This window comes from Chiloscyllium punctatum, chromosome 2, assembly GCF_047496795.1.
Source record: "Chiloscyllium punctatum isolate Juve2018m chromosome 2, sChiPun1.3, whole genome shotgun sequence".
Classification (NCBI taxonomy): domain Eukaryota; kingdom Metazoa; phylum Chordata; class Chondrichthyes; order Orectolobiformes; family Hemiscylliidae; genus Chiloscyllium; species Chiloscyllium punctatum.
The window spans coordinates 115,495,589-115,517,322 of NC_092740.1; the positions used below are offsets into that span (position 1 = coordinate 115,495,589).

The 21,734-nt window shown below is 38.7% G+C and overlaps 1 protein-coding gene across 1 annotated transcript in view; it reads left to right on the forward strand.

Annotated features, from left to right (window-relative positions):
* dnah6 (dynein, axonemal, heavy chain 6) overlaps positions 1-21,734 on the forward strand; it is a 310,227-nt gene that overhangs the window by 133,835 nt on the left and 154,658 nt on the right. Inside the window, exons 39-47 of the mRNA XM_072587520.1 lie at positions 1,299-1,520; positions 2,319-2,466; positions 9,860-10,017; positions 10,629-10,760; positions 11,199-11,370; positions 12,692-12,838; positions 15,265-15,338; positions 17,627-17,781; positions 20,728-20,959. Of these exons, the coding sequence (XP_072443621.1) occupies positions 1,299-1,520; positions 2,319-2,466; positions 9,860-10,017; positions 10,629-10,760; positions 11,199-11,370; positions 12,692-12,838; positions 15,265-15,338; positions 17,627-17,781; positions 20,728-20,959 (1,440 nt within the window). The remainder of the gene's footprint in view (positions 1-1,298; positions 1,521-2,318; positions 2,467-9,859; positions 10,018-10,628; positions 10,761-11,198; positions 11,371-12,691; positions 12,839-15,264; positions 15,339-17,626; positions 17,782-20,727; positions 20,960-21,734) is intronic.

The following is a 21,734-nucleotide window of genomic DNA, read 5'->3' on the forward strand; positions in this document are numbered from 1 at the left end:
GCTTTTCATCTCATTAAGAATCTCACCCGTTTTCTCTGATTCCAAGCATTACTTTCCTCCTTTGTCCTTGAGTGGGCCAACCCTTTCTCTAGTTACCCTCTTACTCCTTATATATGAAATAAGGCTTTGGGATTTTCCTTAACCCTGTTTGCTAAAGATTTCTCATGACCCCTTTTTGCCCTTTTAATTCCTTGTTTTAGGTTTGTCCTGCATTCCCAGTATTCTTCCAAAGCTTCATCTGTCTTCAGTCACCTAGACTTTATGCTTCCTTTTTCCTCTTATCTAGTCTCACAATTTCACCATCATCCATGGTTCTCTAATCTTGCCATTTATATCCCTTATTTTCACAGGAACATATCTCTCCTGAACTCCAATCGATCTCTCTTTAAAAGCCTCCCATATATCAAATGTGGATTTACCTTCAAACAGCTGCTCCCAATCTACATTCCGCAGCTCCTGCCGAATTTTGGTGTAGTTGGCTTTTCCCCAGTTTAACATTCTTCCTTTAGGACCACTCTCGTCTTTGTCCATTAGTATTCTAAAACTTACAGAATTGTGATCACTATTCCGAAAGTAATCCCCTACTGAAACTTCAACCACCTGGCTGGGCTCATTCCCCAACACCAGGTCCAGTATGAGCCCTTCCCAAATTCGACTATTTACATACTGCTCTAGAAAACTCTTCTGGATATTCCTTACAAATTCTGCTCCAACTAGACCTCTCACACTAAATGAATCCCAGTCATTTTTGGGAAAAGTAAAATCTCCTATCATGTCCACCCTGTTGCTCCTACATCTTTCCATAATCTGTTTATGTATTTGTACCTCTGTTTACATATTTGTACCACATTGTAATTTATACACAAGTATAGCTGCCTTTTGTAAGGGGAATAGCAAGCAGTTATCAATTTCTCACTGCAGATACATTTACTTGAGTTTTGAACATCCTTATTTGTTTAATTTTGGCTGAGCAAACTTTCTAGCCCATATCCAAATTGTTGCAGTAATTGTCTTTCCAAACTTAGTACTCTGCTCAGAAATTATAATGAAAATGTGAGAATGTTGGATGATTGCTTTTATTTGCCAGTCTTCATGGCGAGCCAGATGAATCAAAATAAAACTCACCTTTAGGATGGTACTGTTCTGTATGTTAAAAATTTGAAGTTTCTTATCTAGCCAGGTAACTGGTGCTGTTTATCATTTTACTGGGCTTTCTATGGAGTAATATCTTACTATTATTAACAATAATATTCACAGACTTTGAATTGTTCAAAAAAGCCTTTATTGTGTTATCTTAGATACCAACATCTGGTGACCTGTGGAGCTACTACATGGATTTTGACAACAACCGACTAGATCCATGGGACAGAATTATTCCCAGTTTTAAGTACGATAGTGAAATACCTTTTTTTGAAATGCTTGTTCCAACAACAGACACTGTGCGATTTGGCTATCTGTTGGAAAAGATCCTTGCTGTGAGGCATTCTGTTCTATTCACTGGGATAACTGGAGTGGGCAAGGTATTATGTTATTCTGCTATCGTTTTCTATATTTATTATATTAAAATGATTCAAAGCAGTAGATTTATTTTTAAAAATAAAATATCAGTAAAGATAAGGTATAAGTAAACTGAAAATATTTTATCTTAATTGCAATGTCAACGTATTATTCTCCATTTTACTCTGTGGGTATGTGGCTAATTAGAGCATTTATTTGCTGGCTATAATCCTCTAGTAATTAGTTATCGCTGAATCTCAGAGGAATCATACAGATAAATAAATTGAAATGTTGACAGCCCTTCATGGTCTTTGGACATACCAACATGTTTCACGGGTGGTTAAGTATGTTTAAAGTGGGGACACTGTAATAAAACCTCATTCTAACTCTGGACCCTGGTCGAGTGAAAATCCTCAAAGACTGTGTGATCTAGCAGATTACAATTACTGGGTCTCAGTTCCAGTAATTCTTGTCATGTCTGGTCATGTAAGATAGACTGTCTTACTATTTCTCGCAACTTGCAATGTGTCTCTTATCGTCTCCAGAAAGTGCTGATCTGACTCTAAAGGTACTGTTGCCTTAATTCTTCATTGATAAATTCTGCAAGGTGTCTACTGACAGAGCAGAAGTTCTGACTCATGCTTTTCTAATGCTTCTGGCAGTTTTAAAGTCTCACCATGGAGGAAGTTATTCTTCTCGTGCAGCTGCAATGGTATCCCAAAGACCTCATCAAATGAGACTGAGATGGCTGATTAAATGAATCACTGTGTGCAGTTTGAAAGATTGGTAGATAATTTTCATTAATTTTTTATATGTTTTAGTCCGTGGTTGCGCGAAGTTTGCTGAATCAAATCCAAGATGATGCTGGATATGTCCCCCTTTATATCAACTTTTCTGCTCAAACTTCATCTTCAAGGACACAAGAAATAATTGAATCCAAACTGGAAAAGAAAAGGAAAAATATAATTGGTAAGATGCAATTACATAAATGTTCAAAAATCTCTCTGTATGTCGAAATGGTACACCCATAACATGGTTTTATTATGTTCTCAAGCTTTTTGGTTCTTAAGCTTTTCATTGTGCGTGAGAATGAACAATGTGAGTTTTTTTTTACTTGCAACTCAGTGGTACATGCTCAGGAACACCACCACTTCCAAATTCCCCTCTCAGCCTCAAGTTATCCTGACTTAAAATATGTCACAATTCCCTCACTGCAATTCGATCAAAATCTTGGAATTCTCTTCCAATGCACTGAGGGTGACCCTATACCTGAAAGACTGTAGCAGTTGAAGAAGGCAGCTCACCACCACCTTGTCATGTACAATCTCGTTGATTCAGGCAACAATACCCATACTTCAAGGAACAAACTTTCAAAAAAACTCTGGAACACTGAATTCTAGGATTTTCACATTGGAAAAAGGATAGAAGATTAGATTTGATCATGAATTGTGAACCTGGCCCCATTGGAAGCATGTGGGTTTTCGGTTTAGGGTCTTAGTGCCAATAGGACCTGGTCTACTGCCCCAATAGGCATATGTAAGAGGCAGGAACAGAGGTGGCTTAATCCTGGAGTAGGCAGGATTAAAGATCCTCCTTGACAGCCAGTCATTGCGCTGACAGATCTGAGGAGAATATTCCAAAAAGAATTGTTCTGCTGCTTCTCACAGCTTCATTTTCCTTGTTAGTTTATCTGGAAACTCTGTAAAAACAATGACTGCAGATGCTGGAAACCAGAGTCTAGATTAGGGTGGTGCTGGAAAAGCACAGCAGGGCAGGCAGAATCCGAGGAGCAGTAAGATTGACGTTTCGGGCAAAAGCCCTTCATCAGGAATACCGGCAGGGTGCCTGAAGGATGGAGAGATAAATGAGAGAAAGGTGGGGGTGGGGAGAAAGTAGCATAGAATACAATAGGTGAGTGGGGGAGGGGATGAAGGTGATAGGTCGGGGGAGGGTGGAGTGGATAGGTGGAAAAGAGGATAAGCAGGTAGGACAAGTCATGGGGATAGTGCTGAGCTGGAAGTTCGGAACTGGGGTGAGATGGGGGAAGGGGAAATGAGGAAACTTTTGATGTCACCTTGATGCCTTGGGGTTGAAGTGTTCCGAGGCCGAAGATGAGGCGTTCTTCCTCCAGGCGTCTGGTGGTAAGGGAGCGGCGGTGAAGGAGGCCCAGGACCTCCATGTCCTCGGCAGAGTGAGAGGGGGAGTTGAAATGTTGGGCCACAGGGCGGTGTGGTTGATTGGTGCGGGTGTTCCAGAGATGTTCCCTAAAGTGCTCTGCTAGGAGGCGTCCAGTCTCCCCAACGTAGAGGAGACAGAATCAGGAGCAACGATACAATAAATGATATTGGTGGATGTGCAGGTAAAACTTTGATGGATATGGAAGGCTCCTTTAAGGCCTTGGATGGAGGTGAGGGAGGAGGTGTGGGCGCAGGTTTTACAATTCCTGCGGTGGCAAGGGAAGGTGCCAGGACGGGAGGGTGGGTTGTTGTGGGGGTGGGGGGGAGTGTGGACCTGACCAGATAGTCATGGAGGGAACAGTCTTTGTGGAAGGCGGAAAGGGGTGGGGAGGGAAATATATCCCTGGTGGTGGGGTCCGTTTGGAGGTGGCGGAAATGTTGGCGGATGATTTGGTTTATGCGAAGGTTGGTAGGGTGGAAGGTGAACACCAGGGGCGTTCTGTCCTTGTTACGGTTGGAGGGGTGGGGTCTGAGGGCGGAGGTGCGGGATGTGGATGAGATGCGTTGGAGGGCATCTTTAATCAATTGGGAAGGGAAATTGCGGTCTGTAAAGAAGGAGGCCATCTGGTGTGTTCTGTGGTGGAACTGGTCCTCCTGGGAGCAGATACGGCGGAGGCAGAGGGATTGGGAATACGGGATTGCATTTTTGCAGGCAGTAGGGTGGGAAAAGGTGTAATCCAGGTAGCTGTGGGAGTTGGTGGGTTTGTAAAAAATGTCGATGTCAAGTCGGTCGTCATTAATGGAGATGGAGAGGTCCAGGAAGGGGAGGGAGGCATCAGAGATGGTCCAGGTAAATTTAAGGTCAGGGTGGAATGTGTTGGTGAAGTTGATGAATTGCTCAACCTCCTCGCGGGAGCATGAGGTGGTGCCAATGCAGTCATCAATGTAGCGGAGGAAGAGGTGGGGAGTGGTGCCGGTGTAATTACGGAAGATGGATTGTTCTACGTAGCCAACAAAGAGACAGGCATAGCTGGGGCCCATACGTGTGCCCATGGCTACCCCTTTGGTAACTCCACTTTCTTAATTGGCTGAGAAGTCAAAGAAGCAAGAAAAGTCTCTGTAGCATTCATATTGTGCATGAGTAGTGAAATGTGCACATTTGCTCTTTATCTTCTGTATAGAGTTTGACTGTAATGTAGAAATAATGTAAGTATCAGCAAACTCATAAATTTGAAGAGACTCTATTTTAAGAGGTCTCTTGAACTGAATAAATTGCCTTTGCTCTTGGCTTTTAGCCCTACTTCTGGATGCTCAGTTCCATGCATCACCATGTGAAAATTTGGTCTCAGGACTACCTGTGATTGCACAGATGGTGGCATTATTAAACCCAGGATGTAGAGATATGTGCATGTGTGAACACACATACTCCAGTTAAGAGACATCTGTTGGCAGCAACTGACTGCAGTAGATATTTCTATGAATGCACAAGGAGGCTATTTTGATGGCCATCATTGTGTTCAGACCAATTAGTTTTATAAAATGAAGTGTACTACTTCTGAGGGTGTGCAAGAATAGAGAGACTTGGATATCTATGTACAAACTGATAAAACTTGCAGAGAGCAGTTAATAATGTATACTGTATTTCGGCTTAATTACTAGGAATATAAAGTACAAGAGCAAAGCGATTATGCTGAACTTATAGAAGACACTACTAGTCAGCCCTCTGCTGGAATACTATGTCTAGTTCTGGGATAACAAGCTTTAGGAAAGATGCAAATTACTGGGGAAATTGCAGAAGAGGTTTACGAGACTGGTTCCAGATGTGAGAAATTTCAATTATGAAGACTGATTGGAAAAGTTGGGACTGTTTTACTTGGAGAAGGGTAGGCAGAGAGGAAATTTAATAGACGTTTAAAATCATGATTATTCCACACAAAGTAGCTAGAGAGAAACTGTTCCCACTTGTAAAAGGGTTCAGATCTAGTGAGCTTGGTTTTGAAGTGATTTACAAACAAATCAAATGTGATTTGAGTACAGTTGGCTTTGACATAATGCCATAGTTGTGTTCCTGTGCAATTCTGCTTTATAAGCAAATCATGCAATAGCTGCGCCATGCAAACTAGTGGAGCTGGAATCACATTTTTGCCAATACATGTAAGGAAAGTTGTGTTCTACAAATAACAGCCTAAGTTCTTCAATCGTGTTGAAGAAACATGCATTTTGGCAGAACAGACTGTATGAAACTTTTTCCAACTGAAAGCATATAGGGTCTGAAATGTACTGCCTGAAAGTGTGGTGGAGGCAGGTTCAGATGAGGTATTCAAGAGGGCACTGGATGATTATTTGAATAGAAGTGCACAGGAATAAAGGTAAGATGTAGGAGAATGGCAATCGATCATGAGACTCATTCAGAGAGCCAATGTGGACACAATGTGACAATTCTGTTAAATCTTATTTGTGCTTGAGGGAGAAGAAATAGAACTGTCTGCCGGTATTGTTAGATGAGTTAAGGTGGGAGAAGGCAATTTGTGGAGAATATACAATGGTAAAGACCAGCTGAATGGCCTGTTTATATGTTGTAAGTACGTATAGCAGCAGTATTACAATGATAATGTGCCAATCTACCTTTAAGAGGAGCTGGCATCAGACATTGCTTCTTGTCTGTGCACTAGGAGATCTGCATTATAGTTTTTTCAAATAAAGCTATCTGGCAATACACTAAAAGATGAGTTCATAGCATTGTAACACTTCACAAAATTCAGCACTCAAGGAACAAAAAGCATTCTGCCATGTGCATATCAGATCACTTATGTAATGATAACATTGCATATTACACTGTTTGCTTTTTTTCTAATGTAATTAAGTGGAGAGGAAACTGCTTTATTTAGCCAATCTGCACATTTGCAAGATGTACAATGCAAATCAGTCGCATTTTCTTATGCATGTGAGTAGTGCAAATGTACCCTTTCCAAGTTATTCATATATGCCAGGAGTTCTCAACTGGTGGTCTACATGATAATATAAGATTCACCAGAAAGACTTGGGGGCATTATTTCTCAGAGTTGGAAAACTTCAACAGACCCTTAAAAATAATACCAGCTCAGGCTAAAGAAGTCCTGTCCTTGTTCTCCAGAAAGGGAAAGGAGGCAAGGCATCGTTTATTCAGGAGGGAATCTCAAATTCAACCGCACTGTTTGAACTTTGTGCTGAATTCAAACAGACTCTTTATTGGTCACTTTATGGGCCTCAATGTGGGAGCTATGAATATATGCAAAGCATCTAAACACACTTGATAGGCAAACATATCCTGTTTAACGGTCGTGATCTGAAGATTTCTTGAAAGTCCAATGCTCTTTTTACTGTTCAAAAAGTTACCTGCATCACTGAGCAGTTGTTTTTTTTTAGAAATAATAGACTTGGTTGAACCTCTCTGGTTAAAAGACTAGCTGGTCTAATAACGATTTGAACTGTTTCGATCTTTACTGATTGACATTTCACAAGGACTGTTTATTATGAATGTGGCTGAATTTCAAAAATTGCAATTAGCATGTGAACATTTCTGTCAAGACTGGCATTTGTTGCTCATTCCTTGCCATGGAATTGATTGAAATTATTTAAAGAATTGGGGGGTAATGAAGACACAATCACATTGTTGTGGTCTTGAATTGCATACAGGTTTGACCAGGTAAGGTTGGCAGATCTTCTTCCCCAAGTGGAAGTTCTGAGCTCACTATTTCATTGCCAGTATAAAAATGTTACTAACTGATAAGGGGTATGAGCAGAAGTTCAATTGTTCATGTTAAAACGTTTGATGCTGTCATCAGCAGGATTTTTTTTTACTGTCCAGTCTAAAGTAAGAGCTGTATTAGATTGTTGGAAGTTATTTTTATGATGGATACTGAGTAATTTGGCATGGGATATATCTGAGGCCCATGTAGGGTAGGTCAGTCGTTAGAATGGTTGAGAATATTTCCTAATCAACCAGTTCAAAGTTTTGATTATACACCTCTAGAGTAGGTGGGACTTGAAGCCAGGCCTTCCCTAGTTCAAAGATACGGACACGATCACTGTGCCACATGGGTCTGGTTTAAAGCTGAGTGCTAGAGGATGTAAGATCTTGTAAAACATTTGAACCCACAGAACCAAAAACAGAAAAAAAAGCTAACGTTTTGACTCCAGTGACCTTTCTTCAGATAAGGTCTTCATTTCTAAAGAAGGGTCACTGGACTCAAAATGTGCTTTCTCTCCACAGATGCCGCCAGCCCTACTGGGTTTCTCCAGCAATTTCAGTTTTTGTTTTAGATTTTCAGCTTCAGCAGTTCTTTGTTTTATTATCCTGAAGAATGAAGGTAGGCTTCTTACTAGCCCCCACTTTGGTACTCGCTTGTCCCAGCACCTGTTTCTGGGATTGACTTCATTCCACACCCATTAACACCCATCCCACTCCTCATTGGAGTGAAAATATCTGGATTTGGGCCACATTTGTCTGTAGTGGTTTTGATGAGTCGGGAAACCTACTGAATTTTATTGCTGTGTATCCAGCGTCTGTCCTTGAGACTTTGATAAACTAAAGCTTGTGATTAACCGAGAAAACTGCTGTCATGTAGTGGCTAACCCAGAAATTGTAGAAATAAACATTTCAGTCTCTAGTTAATGTGGAGTCCCTCAGTGCTTCACACAATGAACTGCAAAGAAAATGGATGCGAGGACAATTTCTGTTTAGTTGGAAACTTATACGATTGGATTTGGAGAATAAGGAGCTGCAGAATGAACTGTTTCTGCATTCATCTGTTTATATCATATTTCTGGCTATCAGCCCTAATGGTTCTGTCTGTACTACAATGTATGTAATGAAACATCAGGATTTACAGTAGCAGGCTGATGAAGGCATCTTTCAGATGACTACTCAATCTGCAGAACTTAAAAGGAAAGACAGGAAGAGCCTCCAAGCCTAGTGGCACTGCTTTAAATATAATGTAATACATAGGACAAATAAGGGAATATATTGAGAGAGAGAGTAAAGTAATAAAAAATTCAAACATCACAGATCCTTCTAGGAATTGTGATTGCTTAAGACAGCAACAGGATTTTATTTTTAATCAAACACACAGTGGCAAGACACAAGCAGAATGTCTGTATTCTGCAGAGTGCTTTGGTGCCTGTTGACAAAACAAAGTGCACCTGACCTCCCAAAATTGTCCACCTGTTCCGCTAGAATTTGTCCAAGGTATTTGGGACTGTTGCCCATACAAAGCAGGGTGGTTATTGCTGATTTGATCACAGCTAATACCATCAGTGACTGTTCTTCTTAGTCCTACACTTTTGCCATTGGATGGGCTAACTGGCTTTAGCATGATGAGTGAGTTTACATAAGGCTAATAAGGATATCAGCCACCATAATGTTTTCATGTTTAAGTCCAGTGCCATTTATCACCACTATCAACAACATAGGAGGTAGACAATCCTTGTAACCTCTCTTTACGGTTGATTTCCCTTTGGCCTATTCTATTGCAGTTTGGTTTTACTTTGTGTTTTCCTTATGTGAAATCAAGTTGCCTGATATTTATGTCATAACTTGCTCGTGAATCTCATCAATGAAGCTAGGGGAGTCCTTCAACAGATTTTTTGAAAAGTTTTGAATCTATGTTTGACAGAGTAGGTCATTGGAAGGGATGTGTGAGGGAGAATCTGTTTGAGGTCCAGAAACTTGCCACAGCACATGCAACCATAAGATATTGTAATCTCTTGATACATTCTATCATAAAATAAAAATCATTAAAGTAATTGTATAATGTTTCAATGTGAATGCTGAGATTGTGTGAACCCATCCAAGTCAATGGAAAATGTGCATTTGGTTAAACCTACCAAACAATTATAAATATTAAGTACTCTGAAGAAGGGTCATTGGACTCCAAAATGTAAACAATGTTTTCTCTCCACAGATGCTACCAGACCTGCTGAGTTTCTCCAGCAATTTCTGTTTTTACAAAGTTCCAGATGTTCAGCATCTGTAATTCTTTGTTTTATTATAAATATCAAACTGCATTGAAACTTTTTGAAGGCTTAACAGAAAGTATTTGTTGACCTAATTTCGACTGAATGTTTGTTATTTCAACTCTCCTGCATCATGCAGTAAAAATCTTGATTCTGCAAAAAACTGAATTAGTGAGTATTTGTTTGATCAGGTGCTCCAGGGAATAAAAGAGTTATAATCTTTGTGGATGATCTGAACATGCCCAAATTGGATCGTTATGGATCTCAGCCACCCATTGAGCTTCTTCGACAATACCAGGACTTTGGTGGATTCTATGATAGAGAAAAACTATTTTGGAAGGAAATACAGGTGATGCTCAAAAATAAGCTTTTAACTTCATAAAGGTATAAAGTTCCCAGTCCACTTTAGGTTTTCAACAATTTCAACTCTGATTTGTTCATTTTCTTTTAGCAATGTATATTGTGGATTAATAAACTTATGAATCACTGAGTAGACAATTATTCCTTTGACTCTGTACCACTGTTCAGTTAGATCATTGCTGATTTGTGTCTTAACTGCATTTACCCATTTTGGTTACGTACAAAGTCTGTGATATTCAGTAGAAGTGGCCAGGTTCTTCCCCACAATCTGGAGGGCCAGTCAGAACCCCAAACCATCATCATTCAGGCAGACCTGTCAAATTATGTTCCAGTCAGTCATTTAATTAGGTAGTTGGAGGCCTTCTGATCTAGATACGCCTTAAATGCATCCATTCTCATCATCTCAACCTCTTTATGTATGCAAGTTTTCACATTCTCATATCTCTGGGTAAAGACATTTTTCCTGAATTTCTTCTTAGTTTAGTGGTGATGATCTTACATTTATGCCTTTTGGTTTTAAATTCCGTCACAAATGGAAACCTCATTTTTGTATCTATCTTATTCAGTTCCCATTCAATTTACTTGCAACTTCTATTGTAGGATGTTACAATTGCTGCTGCCTGTGCCCCTCCTGGTGGTGGACGAAATCCAGTGACCCCTCGTTTCATAAGACACTTCAGCATGTTATGCCTCCCAACACCCTCTGAGCACAGCCTGAAACAGATTTTTCAGGTTAGTAATTGCACTTACTGATGAGTGTGAAGAAATTTCACTTGTGCTGTTTTGGAGGGGTTAATTTTCTTCACAGAAAAGCTGCCTCCTATGTGCAAATGTGGATTAATTATTACCGGTGGTACACCAGAGACATTTGTATAACACTGGTTCCATTGATCTGTACAGTTAGATTTGCAGATGTGAAGCCACAATGGAGGGTGAAGACCAACCTTGCAAGCTATATTAAGGGAGGTATACATGTGAGCCAATGCGGTCAGTGAAGTCCTCCCTACCTGCTTGTATTTTGGTTCGTTATCATGCGAATTATTTCATATTTATAAGCAATTTGTTTGGAATTTGTGGAAAAATCTCATCTGGTGCTTCTAATTGTTCATCCAATTTATAATGAATCACGTCACTCTCGATATTTCTACAGTTTTTCTTTCTATAATGCAGGCTATTTTGAATGGATTTCTGGCAGAATTTACTCCAGCAGTGAAACAATGTTCCATCAGTATTGTGGAAGCAGCTGTGGAGATATACGACCGAATGAGTGTTGATCTATTGCCGACACCTGCTAAGTCTCATTATGTTTTCAACCTTAGGGATTTATCAAAGTGCATTCAAGGTAAGATGCATCTACCCTATTGTCTCAACTGTTTGTGACTTGTTCATTTTTCAATCCCAAACACTCGACCCTATTGAGTCCAATGTGTTATTATTCTGTCCATATTCTTTAATTTTGAAGCTGCTTAATCTAATTCCATTGTTCTTCCAAACTTGTACCATTAACAAATTGGACCATTTTTCATTTGAGTTTCTGAATGAATGTTATTTATGTGTGTTGAAACAAAAGGAGTTCTGACACTAACCTGTGAAATATCACACTCAATGCTTAAAGTTTCTAGTAATTAGTCTTTCACCAAGAAATCAATCATATTACTTTTAATTGCAGGCATACACAGGCAACTAACAGTCCAATATGTCTATCTATGTGTCTGCTGGAAGAGCTACAGCCTTCATAGGGGTTTACACTGTAGATAGTCAGGTAGCCAGTCAGAAGTATTGAAAATATTTGTTGTGATGTTTAACTTAGGGCTGTATTCTCGTACAAAATGTGTCTACAGCAGTGCGTAACTCGTCACATGATAAATTTACTCAGCAAATCAAGTAGCTGGAAATTAGCAAGGAATTTGTATCAAATCTCTTTAAAAGGACTTATGCATGTTTTCAAGTTAAATGTTGTTTTACTGCCTGGTCTGCTGGACAACCTACATCTGTTTCTCTGAAGGCTATTTTCTATATTCTGAAACAGAATTCTGACTACTGTAAATAAATGTTTGGTGCAAGGCTATTTTTGTTCTGCTTTGAAAACCATTTTATTTCAGTTAAGGGCAGCCTACCTATTGGGGCTGAAACATGGGGGGAGCATCAATTATTGGATAAGCCTGATTGGATAATCGCTGTGCCTATATCACTTCATTTCTACCAATAACACTCTCTTTGCATTTTGCTGTGGTCACCTTTACTATCTATTCCATTTGATTTTCCTTCTTTTAGAACTTAAATCAATTACCTTTCCAGCCCCTTTCAATTCTAAAAAAAGTATTTTGGACTTGAAATTGTTAACTCTCTTTTCTTGCCAAAGACATTTCCAGATCTGCTGCACTTTTCCAACACTTTGTTTTTATTTATGTAAAAATATCAAAATATTTAGATGCAATTATTTTAAAATTTCTCCATATACTACACACACTACCTATTCTGTATATATTTTGTTGGTCGTGATCAAACCAGAATCACTGTAATACATCTATGAGGCAGGATTACTGATGACACACTAGACTATCTATGATCTTTAAACACCAATCACAATGCTGTGCATGTCTATAATTTTCCATCAATTACAAAGTGTTGGCCCTTGAAGTTTGCTTTTTTTTTCATTTTAGGAATTCTTCAATGTAATCCTGGTACAGTAAGAACTGATGAACAAATTTTTAGGCTTTTTTGCCATGAATGTCAGCGAGTCTTCCATGATCGTCTCATCAACACTGATGACAAACATTACTTCATTAATATGTTATGTGAAATGGCTGGTAAGAAATTCTACCCTAGCTACTACTTCAAAGTGCTCACAGGCTTTATGTTAACTGTTGTAAATTGTTGTTTAATATAGACACTTACAAAATAATGTAATTGGGAAAGAAGAGCAAGCAGTGGCAGTCTAAGTTACACACTATTATATATGAGACACACCTAATGAGAAGCATTTGTTGGGTTATAATGACAGATAGCTGGAGCCAATGCAAATAGTACTCGGGTTGTATTTTCAGAGGAAGAGTAGAAACCATACCAGAAAGTGGTGCCAACTTATTAATGCCACTGGTTTAACTTCATCCAGGACTACTCACCTAAGGAAATAATGTTATTGATATAAGGAAGAACTAGTACATTACTTTATAATTTCTTGCTTGTTAAAGGTCTATTTCAAAATTTACAGTCTTTAATAAGCAGTATCTGAAATCAGAGCCTTTAATTTCTGTTATTGAAAGCAACCCAATGGCTCAAAATACATTTCCTAATTCCTCTTTTGAAAGCATTGGTGCTGATTGTAACCTAGCTAACCTAATGAAGAGGGGTTGGGATTTTGTCAGCTTGTTTTCCATATTGCCTGACTTTAACAGTGTGTGAGATCAGATGGGATATAAATCGGATGTCCAATCTAACCTGTCCCAGATTAGGTTAAGATTACCTCATTCAGTTAAATTTAACTGAAGGAAATGATCTTTGCTTTATATTTTATTATTTAATATATGGCAGTTTAAAATGAATTCACGATTAGAGAAAGCAAATAAGTTAAAGTTTCTTTGTATTGGATAAAAATATTGAAAAAGTAAATGACTACCAAAGGTGTGAACTGAGTGCTTATGACCACTGCACCTCAGGAAGGATATATTGGCCTTTCAGGAAGTGCAGGAGATATTTATGTATGAAACTAGGACTCCAGGGGTTCAGTTACAAAGAGAGATTGAACACATTTAGGCTGCATTGTCTGGAATTTGTAAGATTAATAAATTATTTAATCCAAGTCTTCAAAATATTGAGAGAAATAGTTTTTCTATTAAGAACTTCTTAGAACTTTTTTGAAAATTGAGAAACATTAAAAAATGCAAAGAATGGTAGAAGTATAAAACTCTCTTCTGCCAATGGCAATTGAGATGTGATCAATTCTAAGTTATAAAATTAAAATAAATTTTTGTTAGCTGGTGGTGTTAAGTGATATGGGGCAAAGGCGAAAGTGAGGACTGCAGATGCTGGTGATTAGAGTCAACATCAGAGTGGTGCTGGAAAAGCACAGCAGGTCAGGCAGCATCCAAGGAGCAGGAAAATCAACATTTTGGGCAAAAGCCCCTCATTCCTGATGAAGGGTTTTGTCCAAAATGTTGATTTTCCTGCTCCTTGGATGCTGCCTGACCTGCTGTGCTTTTCCAGCACCACTCTAATCCTGATATGAGACAAAATCAGGTTGCATTGCAGATAAAAAAAATCTCATGAAGTGACGTAATAAGATCATAGGGTTAAATGGCCTAATTCCATTTATTCAGAGTCACAATTATTATAGTACAGAAGAAGACCATAAGGCCCATCCTCGCCACACTGGTTCTTTGTATGAGTATATTACCTAACCCTAACCTATCCCTACTTTTTCTCCATACCTTTGCATACTCATTCTATCCAAATAATCATCAAGTACCTTATTGAATGCCTGAACAGAACCTGCCTCCACCATACTTCCAGGCAGGGCAATCCATCACCTAACTACCTGCTGTGTGAAGCGGTTTTTTCTCACATCACCCTTGCTTCTTTTGCTATTTTTAAATCTATACTCTTTTATTCTTGTTCCTTTTACAAGTGGAAATTATCTACCCTATCTGGGCCAGTCTTCATCAAATTTCATATCAGCCTTCTTCTCTCCAAGGAGAACAGCATCAACTTTTTCAGTCTATCCTCATAACGTTCTTTTTCCTGGAGCTATTTTTGTATATCACTTCTGTACTCTCTCTCCAATGCATTCATATCTTTCCAATAAATGGCTCCTGCAATTGTACACACCAATCCAGCTTAGGTCTTCTATGTGCCTTATATAAGCACAATATCACCTCATTGCTGTTGTACTCTATGCCCATTTTGGTAAAGTGGAGAACACTGTATGCTTTGCTAACTGCTTCCTCCAGCTGGTCTGCTACCCAGGTACCCCTGCTTCTATATCCCCTTGAGAATTGTAGCCTTTACTTTATATTGTCTTTCCATGTTCTAACCACCAAAGTGCATCATCTCACACTTGCTCAATTGTTCCTATATTGTAAATTATTGTAAATGTGTTGATTGTATCTGCTGTCATAACCTGATGGCAGCCATAGTCTGAGATGTTCTGTTGGTATTACATTTGCTTGTGAAGAGTTATAGTATATGAAGTTTTTTTTACAATGATTTATTAATTGGTATTTCCTTTCTTTTAAAGGCAAGCACTTTTCAGTCCAATTGGAGCCGAGTTATTTTCTGCTTAAACCAATTATATTTGGAGATTTCATAAAGGTGAAAAGAAATTTTGTGCTTGCTTTAGGGAAATGTTTCTTTTTGGAATCATAATTTTATAAGAATAGGATCATTAATAAAGCTGATAAAATTCTATTTCACTTGTAGTATCTTTGCTTGCTTGCTGGTATAGTAATGAAGGAATCCCGTTACCATGCTTTTCCCACTGTGCAATAAATTTTTTAGCTTCAAAAATTTATTCAATTCTGTTTGGAAAGGTACTATTGAATTTACTACACCAATCATTTAGGCTATGTATTCAACGATACAAAAACAAATGGTCAAAAATTCCTCATAAGCCCATAAGAAATTCGAGTAGACTGTTTGGCCACACCATTTAATAAGATCATGGCTGATCTGCTTCAAGCTTCAACTCCTCTTTCACGGCAGGTCATCATAGTCATCAACTCCCTGATATTTCAAATATATATACACCTTTGATTTAAATCATTTCAGTGATCTGTCTTCATGGTTCTCTGGGGTGGGGAATTGCAGATAGTTACTACTCTCTGTGAGAAGAACATTCTTCACATCCTAGCTACAGAATAAGAAGACACTAATTTAAAACTATGTCCCCAGGTTTGAGATTCTCCCACTTGTGGAAGTATCCTCTCAATATCTACTCTGTCAATACCCTTCAGAATCTTGTATGTTTCAATAATGTACAAGAACTAATCATATCATCTCTCTTGTTTTTTTTTCCCAAACGCCTTCCTTAAATCTGTGTCCTCTTGATACTGATCATTTTGTCATTGGATACAGTTTCTCCTTATTTACTCTTTGAGAGTCCCTCATGACTTGAAACACCTCTATCAAATCTCCTCTCACCTTTTTCTTCTCTGCAGAGAATAACTTCTGCATCCTCAACTTTCACAACTTACATCAATAAAGGGCATGACTGGACCAAAAGTATGGATACTAAAGTTGCTGATAGATAGGAATGTAGGTTGTGATAAGGAAGCTACAAACAGATATCAACTGGTTAAATGAGTAGGTAAAAGTTTGGCAAATAAAGTATAATGTGGGAAGGTATGAAATTGTTCATTTTGGCGGGAAAACATAAAAGAAGTATTTTAGCTAAATGGTGAGAGATTGCAGAACTCTGAAATGCAGAGGGATCCGGATGTTTCTAATGGATAATTTACAAAAGATGAGTATGCAGGTACAGCAAGTATGAAAGCTGTAATTAGAATAGAATGTTATGAGAATTGCAAAGAGAAATTAATTCAAACATTGAATAGTTATATTTCAAGTTTATAATGCACTGGTGAGACTGCAAGTGCAGTCAAGTGTAAATATTGACCTCCTAACTAATAGATGTTTTATGAAGGAAGATTAGAAAGACTAGGCCTGTATCCACTGGAGCTTAGAAGAGTAAGAGGCAATTTGATTGAAAAATATAAAATCCTGAGGAGTTTTGGACAGAGCTGATTTGGAAAGGATGTTTCCTCATTGGGTGAATTTTGAACTAGAATTCACTGTTTAAAAATAAGTATCCATCCATATAAGCCAGAGATGAGGTGATTATCTTTTCTCTCACTGAGGATCGTGAGTCTTCACAACTCTTCTTGCAATGCCTTTTGAGAGAAGAGAATCTTTGAATATTTTAAGCCGGTGGTAGATAGATTCTTAATTCAACAAGGGGGTGAAAGTATGTTAGGTATTGGCAGGAATGTGGAATAATCAGGTTAGCCATGATCTTACTGAATGCCAAAGGGGCTGAGTGACCTACTCCTAATTTGTTAATTGTGTATTCATATATTCTGTACTGGTCACAATTCGTTTGCTTCAAAATAAATTTGCTTAGATTTCTTTGTAAATGTTTTTATGTTATCAGTATTTGATAAAATTGACAGACAGTGTGGTAATTTACTATAACTGAAGAGAAATTCGTTAAACAATGGAATAAAAAAATACAGTTCAATCATGAGCAATATAATCAAGGATATTAAAGCTATGTTCTAATCTTAAGGTTCAAATCTCATGATGTTCATATGTCTTTTGAATTAATACATTTGGGTATTGACTGTAAACATTATACATATTCTTTATTCTCCAGTAATGCCACTGCTAGGAACTTTTCTCATCTGTGCTGATATTCATGTCTTCATTGTTTCCTATATCATCACTTCTGGATATTGGTTCTCTGTGTAGCTAACTGCTCCAAGCCAATTTTAACACATGTACTCAAGTCAATGAAATTCTTATTGCATATCAATCACTCTAGGAAATCTGTTATTTTATACTTTCTCCGATTTCTGCAGTAATGTCAACAATTACACTTTCAGATTGGAGCGGAGAAAGCAGACCGTCTATATGAAGATTTGCCGAATTATGAGAAAGTAAAATCTACTCTACGGGACTACATGGATGACTTTAATATGACAAGTTCCAAGGAAATGAAACTGGTTTTCTTCCAAGATGCTGTTGAACATGTTTCCAGGTAGTGATTCATCTTTAGCATTAACTTCTCCTTGTTTTTTTGATAAATAAATTCCACCTCCATAAGCAGAATTCAGGGATAGTACAGGCAGAAATGTTGCACTCTGGAATGAAGTTAGATTCCTTGTAGGTTTATTACCCAAGTGATACTGCACCAATTTCAATACAGCAGAGGTAAATGCTTTGCAGCTACTTCACGTGTACCATAAATCCCATGAAATACTAAATAAAAGCTGAAAGTACTGCAGATGATAGAATCAGAAACAAAACAGAAATTGCTGGAAAACCTCAACAGTTCTGGCAGTGTCTGTGGAGAGAAATCAAAGTTAACATTTCAGGTCCTGTGCGCTTTCCTTGGAAACATGAAATACTGGTTGTCCAGGTACAGTGCAATAATAATATTGAATGATTTTAGTTAATTCAGGAGAACATGAAATGAAGACATGCAAATGAAAAGAGCATGCAAATTAGAAGCAAGAGTAAGCCACATTGTACCTGGAGCTTTCTGTAAGATTCAGTAAAGACAAGGCTGATCTTCTGTCTGAACTCAACATGTAACTCCCCCATCTTAATTAATTTCACAATTAATTAGAATGGACGGCTTTGAGGTATGTAGGGAAGAGGTGTTGGAAATTCTGGAAAGGGTGAAAATAGATAAGTCCCCTGGGCCTGATGGCATTTATCCTAGGATTCTCTGGGAAGCAAGGGAGGAGATTGCAGAGCCATTGGCCTTGATTTTTATGTCCTCGTTGTCCACAGGAATAGTGTCAGAAGACTGGAGGATAGCAAATGTGGTTCCCTTGTTCAAGAAGGGGAGTAGGGATAACCCTAGTAACTATAGGCCGGTGAGCCTCACTTCTGTTGTGGGCAAAGTCTTAGAGAGAATTGTAAGGGATAGGATTTATGAACATCTGGATAGGAATAATGTGATCAAGGATAGTCAGCATGGTTTTGTGAAGGGCAGATCGTGCCTCACAAACCTTATTGAATTCTTTGAGAAGGTGACTAAGGAGGTGGATGAGGGTAAAGCAGTAGATGTGGTGTATATGGATTTTAGTAAGGTGTTTGATAAGGTTCCCTATGGTAGGCTACTGCAAAAATTACGGAGGAATGGCATTGAGGGTGAGATGGAGGTTTGGATTAGGAACTGGCTGGCTGGCTGGAAGAAGACAGAGGGTAGTAGTTGATGGTAAAGGTTCATCTTGGAGTGCAGTTTCTATCGGTGTTCCGCAAGGATCTGTTTTGGGACCATTGCTGTTTGTCATTTTATAAATGACCTGGAGGAGGGGCTAGAAGGTTGGGTGAGCAAGTTTGCGGATGATACAAAAGTCGGTAGAGTTGTTGACAGTGAGGAAGGATGTGGCAGGTTACAGCGGGATATAGATAAGCTGCAGAGCTGGGCAGAAAGGTGGCAAATGGAGTTCAATGTGGGTAAGTGTGAGGTGATTCACTTTGGTATGAGTAACAAAAAGATGGAGTACTGGGCTAATGGTCAGATACTTGGTAGTGTGGATGAGCAGAGGGATCTTGGTGTCCATGTACACAGATCTCTGAAAGTTGCCACCCAGGGAAATAGTGCGGTGAAGAAGGCATATGGCGTACTGGCTTTTATTGGTAGAGGAATTGAGTTCCGGAGTCCTGAGATCATGTTGCAGTTGTATAAGACTCGAGTGCTGCCGCATCTGGAGTATTGTGTGCAGTTTTGGTCGCCATACTATAGGAAGGATGTGGAGGCACTGGAACGGGTGCAGAAGAGGTTTACCAGGATGTTGCCTGGCATGGTAGGAAGATCGTATGAGGAAAGACTGAGGCACTTGGAGCTGTTTTCATTGGAGAAGAGAAGGTTTAGGGGTGACTTGATAGAGGTGTACAAGATGATTAGGGGTTTAGATAGGGTTGACCATGAGAACCTTTTTCCACGTATGGAGTCAGCTATTACGAGGGGACATAGCTTTAAATTAAGGGGTGGTAGGTATAGGACAGATGTTAGGGGTAGATTCTTTACTCAGCAAGTCGTGAGTTCATGGAATGCCCTGCCAGTAGCAGTGGTGGACTCTCCCTCTTTATGGACATTTAAACAGGCATTGGATAGGTATATGGAGGATAGTGGGCTAGTGTAGGTTAGGTGGGCTTGGATCGGAGCAACATCAAGGGCCAAAGGGCCTGTACTGCGCTGTATTTTTCTATGTTCTAATATCTCTGGATTCCCCTTGTAGTATTTAGGTCCACATATACTTGAAGCATTGAATATTTCTTTGAATGTGTCAGGACATTTTTTTCCAGATTACAATTTGGTTCATTAGAGACATGAGGATAGAGTATTAGGGAGGCTATACACAGCACAGAGGGCAGTTACGGATAGATGTTATTCATGTAATTAGTTGTTGTGAAATAGGAGAGATCAATAAGGAGAAATAGAAGAGTTTAGTAAATGCTGAGAACATTTCAATAAGGTTTGTGAGCTGTATGTTGTAAATGGAATATGGCATGGCAATAATAATGATCAGACTCAACCAAAGGAAAGAATGGGAATGTAATATTCTCTGTTAAGTTGTTTTTAAGGATTTTAGAGAAAGTGGCAGTATGCGTCAACACTACTTAAAGATTTGGAGAGAGACACATTACAGTTTGGTTGCGTGGCACCTTTAGTTGTGGGATGTCATTCGGAATCCAAAATGGCACTCATTCTGATTTGGTCTGTACTTGTGATATTCTTCACTGCAGCTTGGGAAATAATGAAGGAAACACTTAATGAGCAAAGAAGACTAAGTTAAAGCTAGAATATACTAAATTTTGCTTGTACATAACAACTTTGAAAAACTCAATAAAAACAGTACACACCATGTCAAGGATTCAAGGTTTTGGTAATAACTTTTGATAGAGGTGTGATTTCAGTATAGTATTTTGAAAAAAACAAATTTCAGATGGTTCCACAATGATCTTGCAGAATTGCTCGCATGATTCGCCAAGAACGAGGAAATGCTCTTCTTGTGGGTGTTGGAGGTACAGGGAAACAGTCTCTCACACGACTTGCTGCTCACATGTGCAACTACAAGTGCTTTCAAATTGAACTCAGCCGTGGTTACAACTATGACTCGTTCCATGAGGACTTAAGAAAACTTTACAAATTGGCTGGTGTTGAGGACAAAGATACAGTGTTTCTCTTCACTGACACACAGGTATATATTTTTGAAAATTCATTAGCCTTGTTTCTCTTAACTGGCAAAACCTGGACCACGTGATACAAATCTTTGTCTATAGCTTTGAGTATGACACCTATCAATCCGAAGAGATCTTCTATCAAGAACAGAAATAGGAGGAGGGATTTGTTGTCACTGTTTATGTATCAAATTTTTGCTCATTTTACAGAGGAGAGTATTTCATACCAATTTAACAACATGATATTTTAGAAGTGATACCTAAATACTCCTTAATTTTTTAGAATAATTATCTGTCAGTATCAATCCAAGAGGAGGATACTTTTGGATAATGTTAATATTTTGAAGTGCCAGGATGAAGGGGTGCCCAGCACAATTCGAACTTCTACGTTTATGACATGCTCTGGACTGTCAGTTCTACAGTGTTCACCTTATATCATTGACACATTCCCTGTGCAGATGTCAACATGATTGATTGGCTTGGCTCACAGCTGGGAAAAATGGAAGCCACAGGACCATTTAAGTCCGACTTCTGAACTTGGCAATGGGAGTGGGATTCGCATCCCTGTTCCACCATGATAAAAGCTAGAAATCATCCAGTTGCCAACTAGCTGCATTTTTTTCCTGATCATTTATACCATATATGTTAAAAGCCTCTTCATGTGTTGAATTGCGCAAGAGGAGTTTCTGATTACATGTTTAGCATAAAATCTTTAGGGCCTATCTTGGCAGCCATATCTTAAATACTCTAAGAGCAGTTTTGGACTTGGTCTTTCTTAGAATGCAAGGTGAAAAA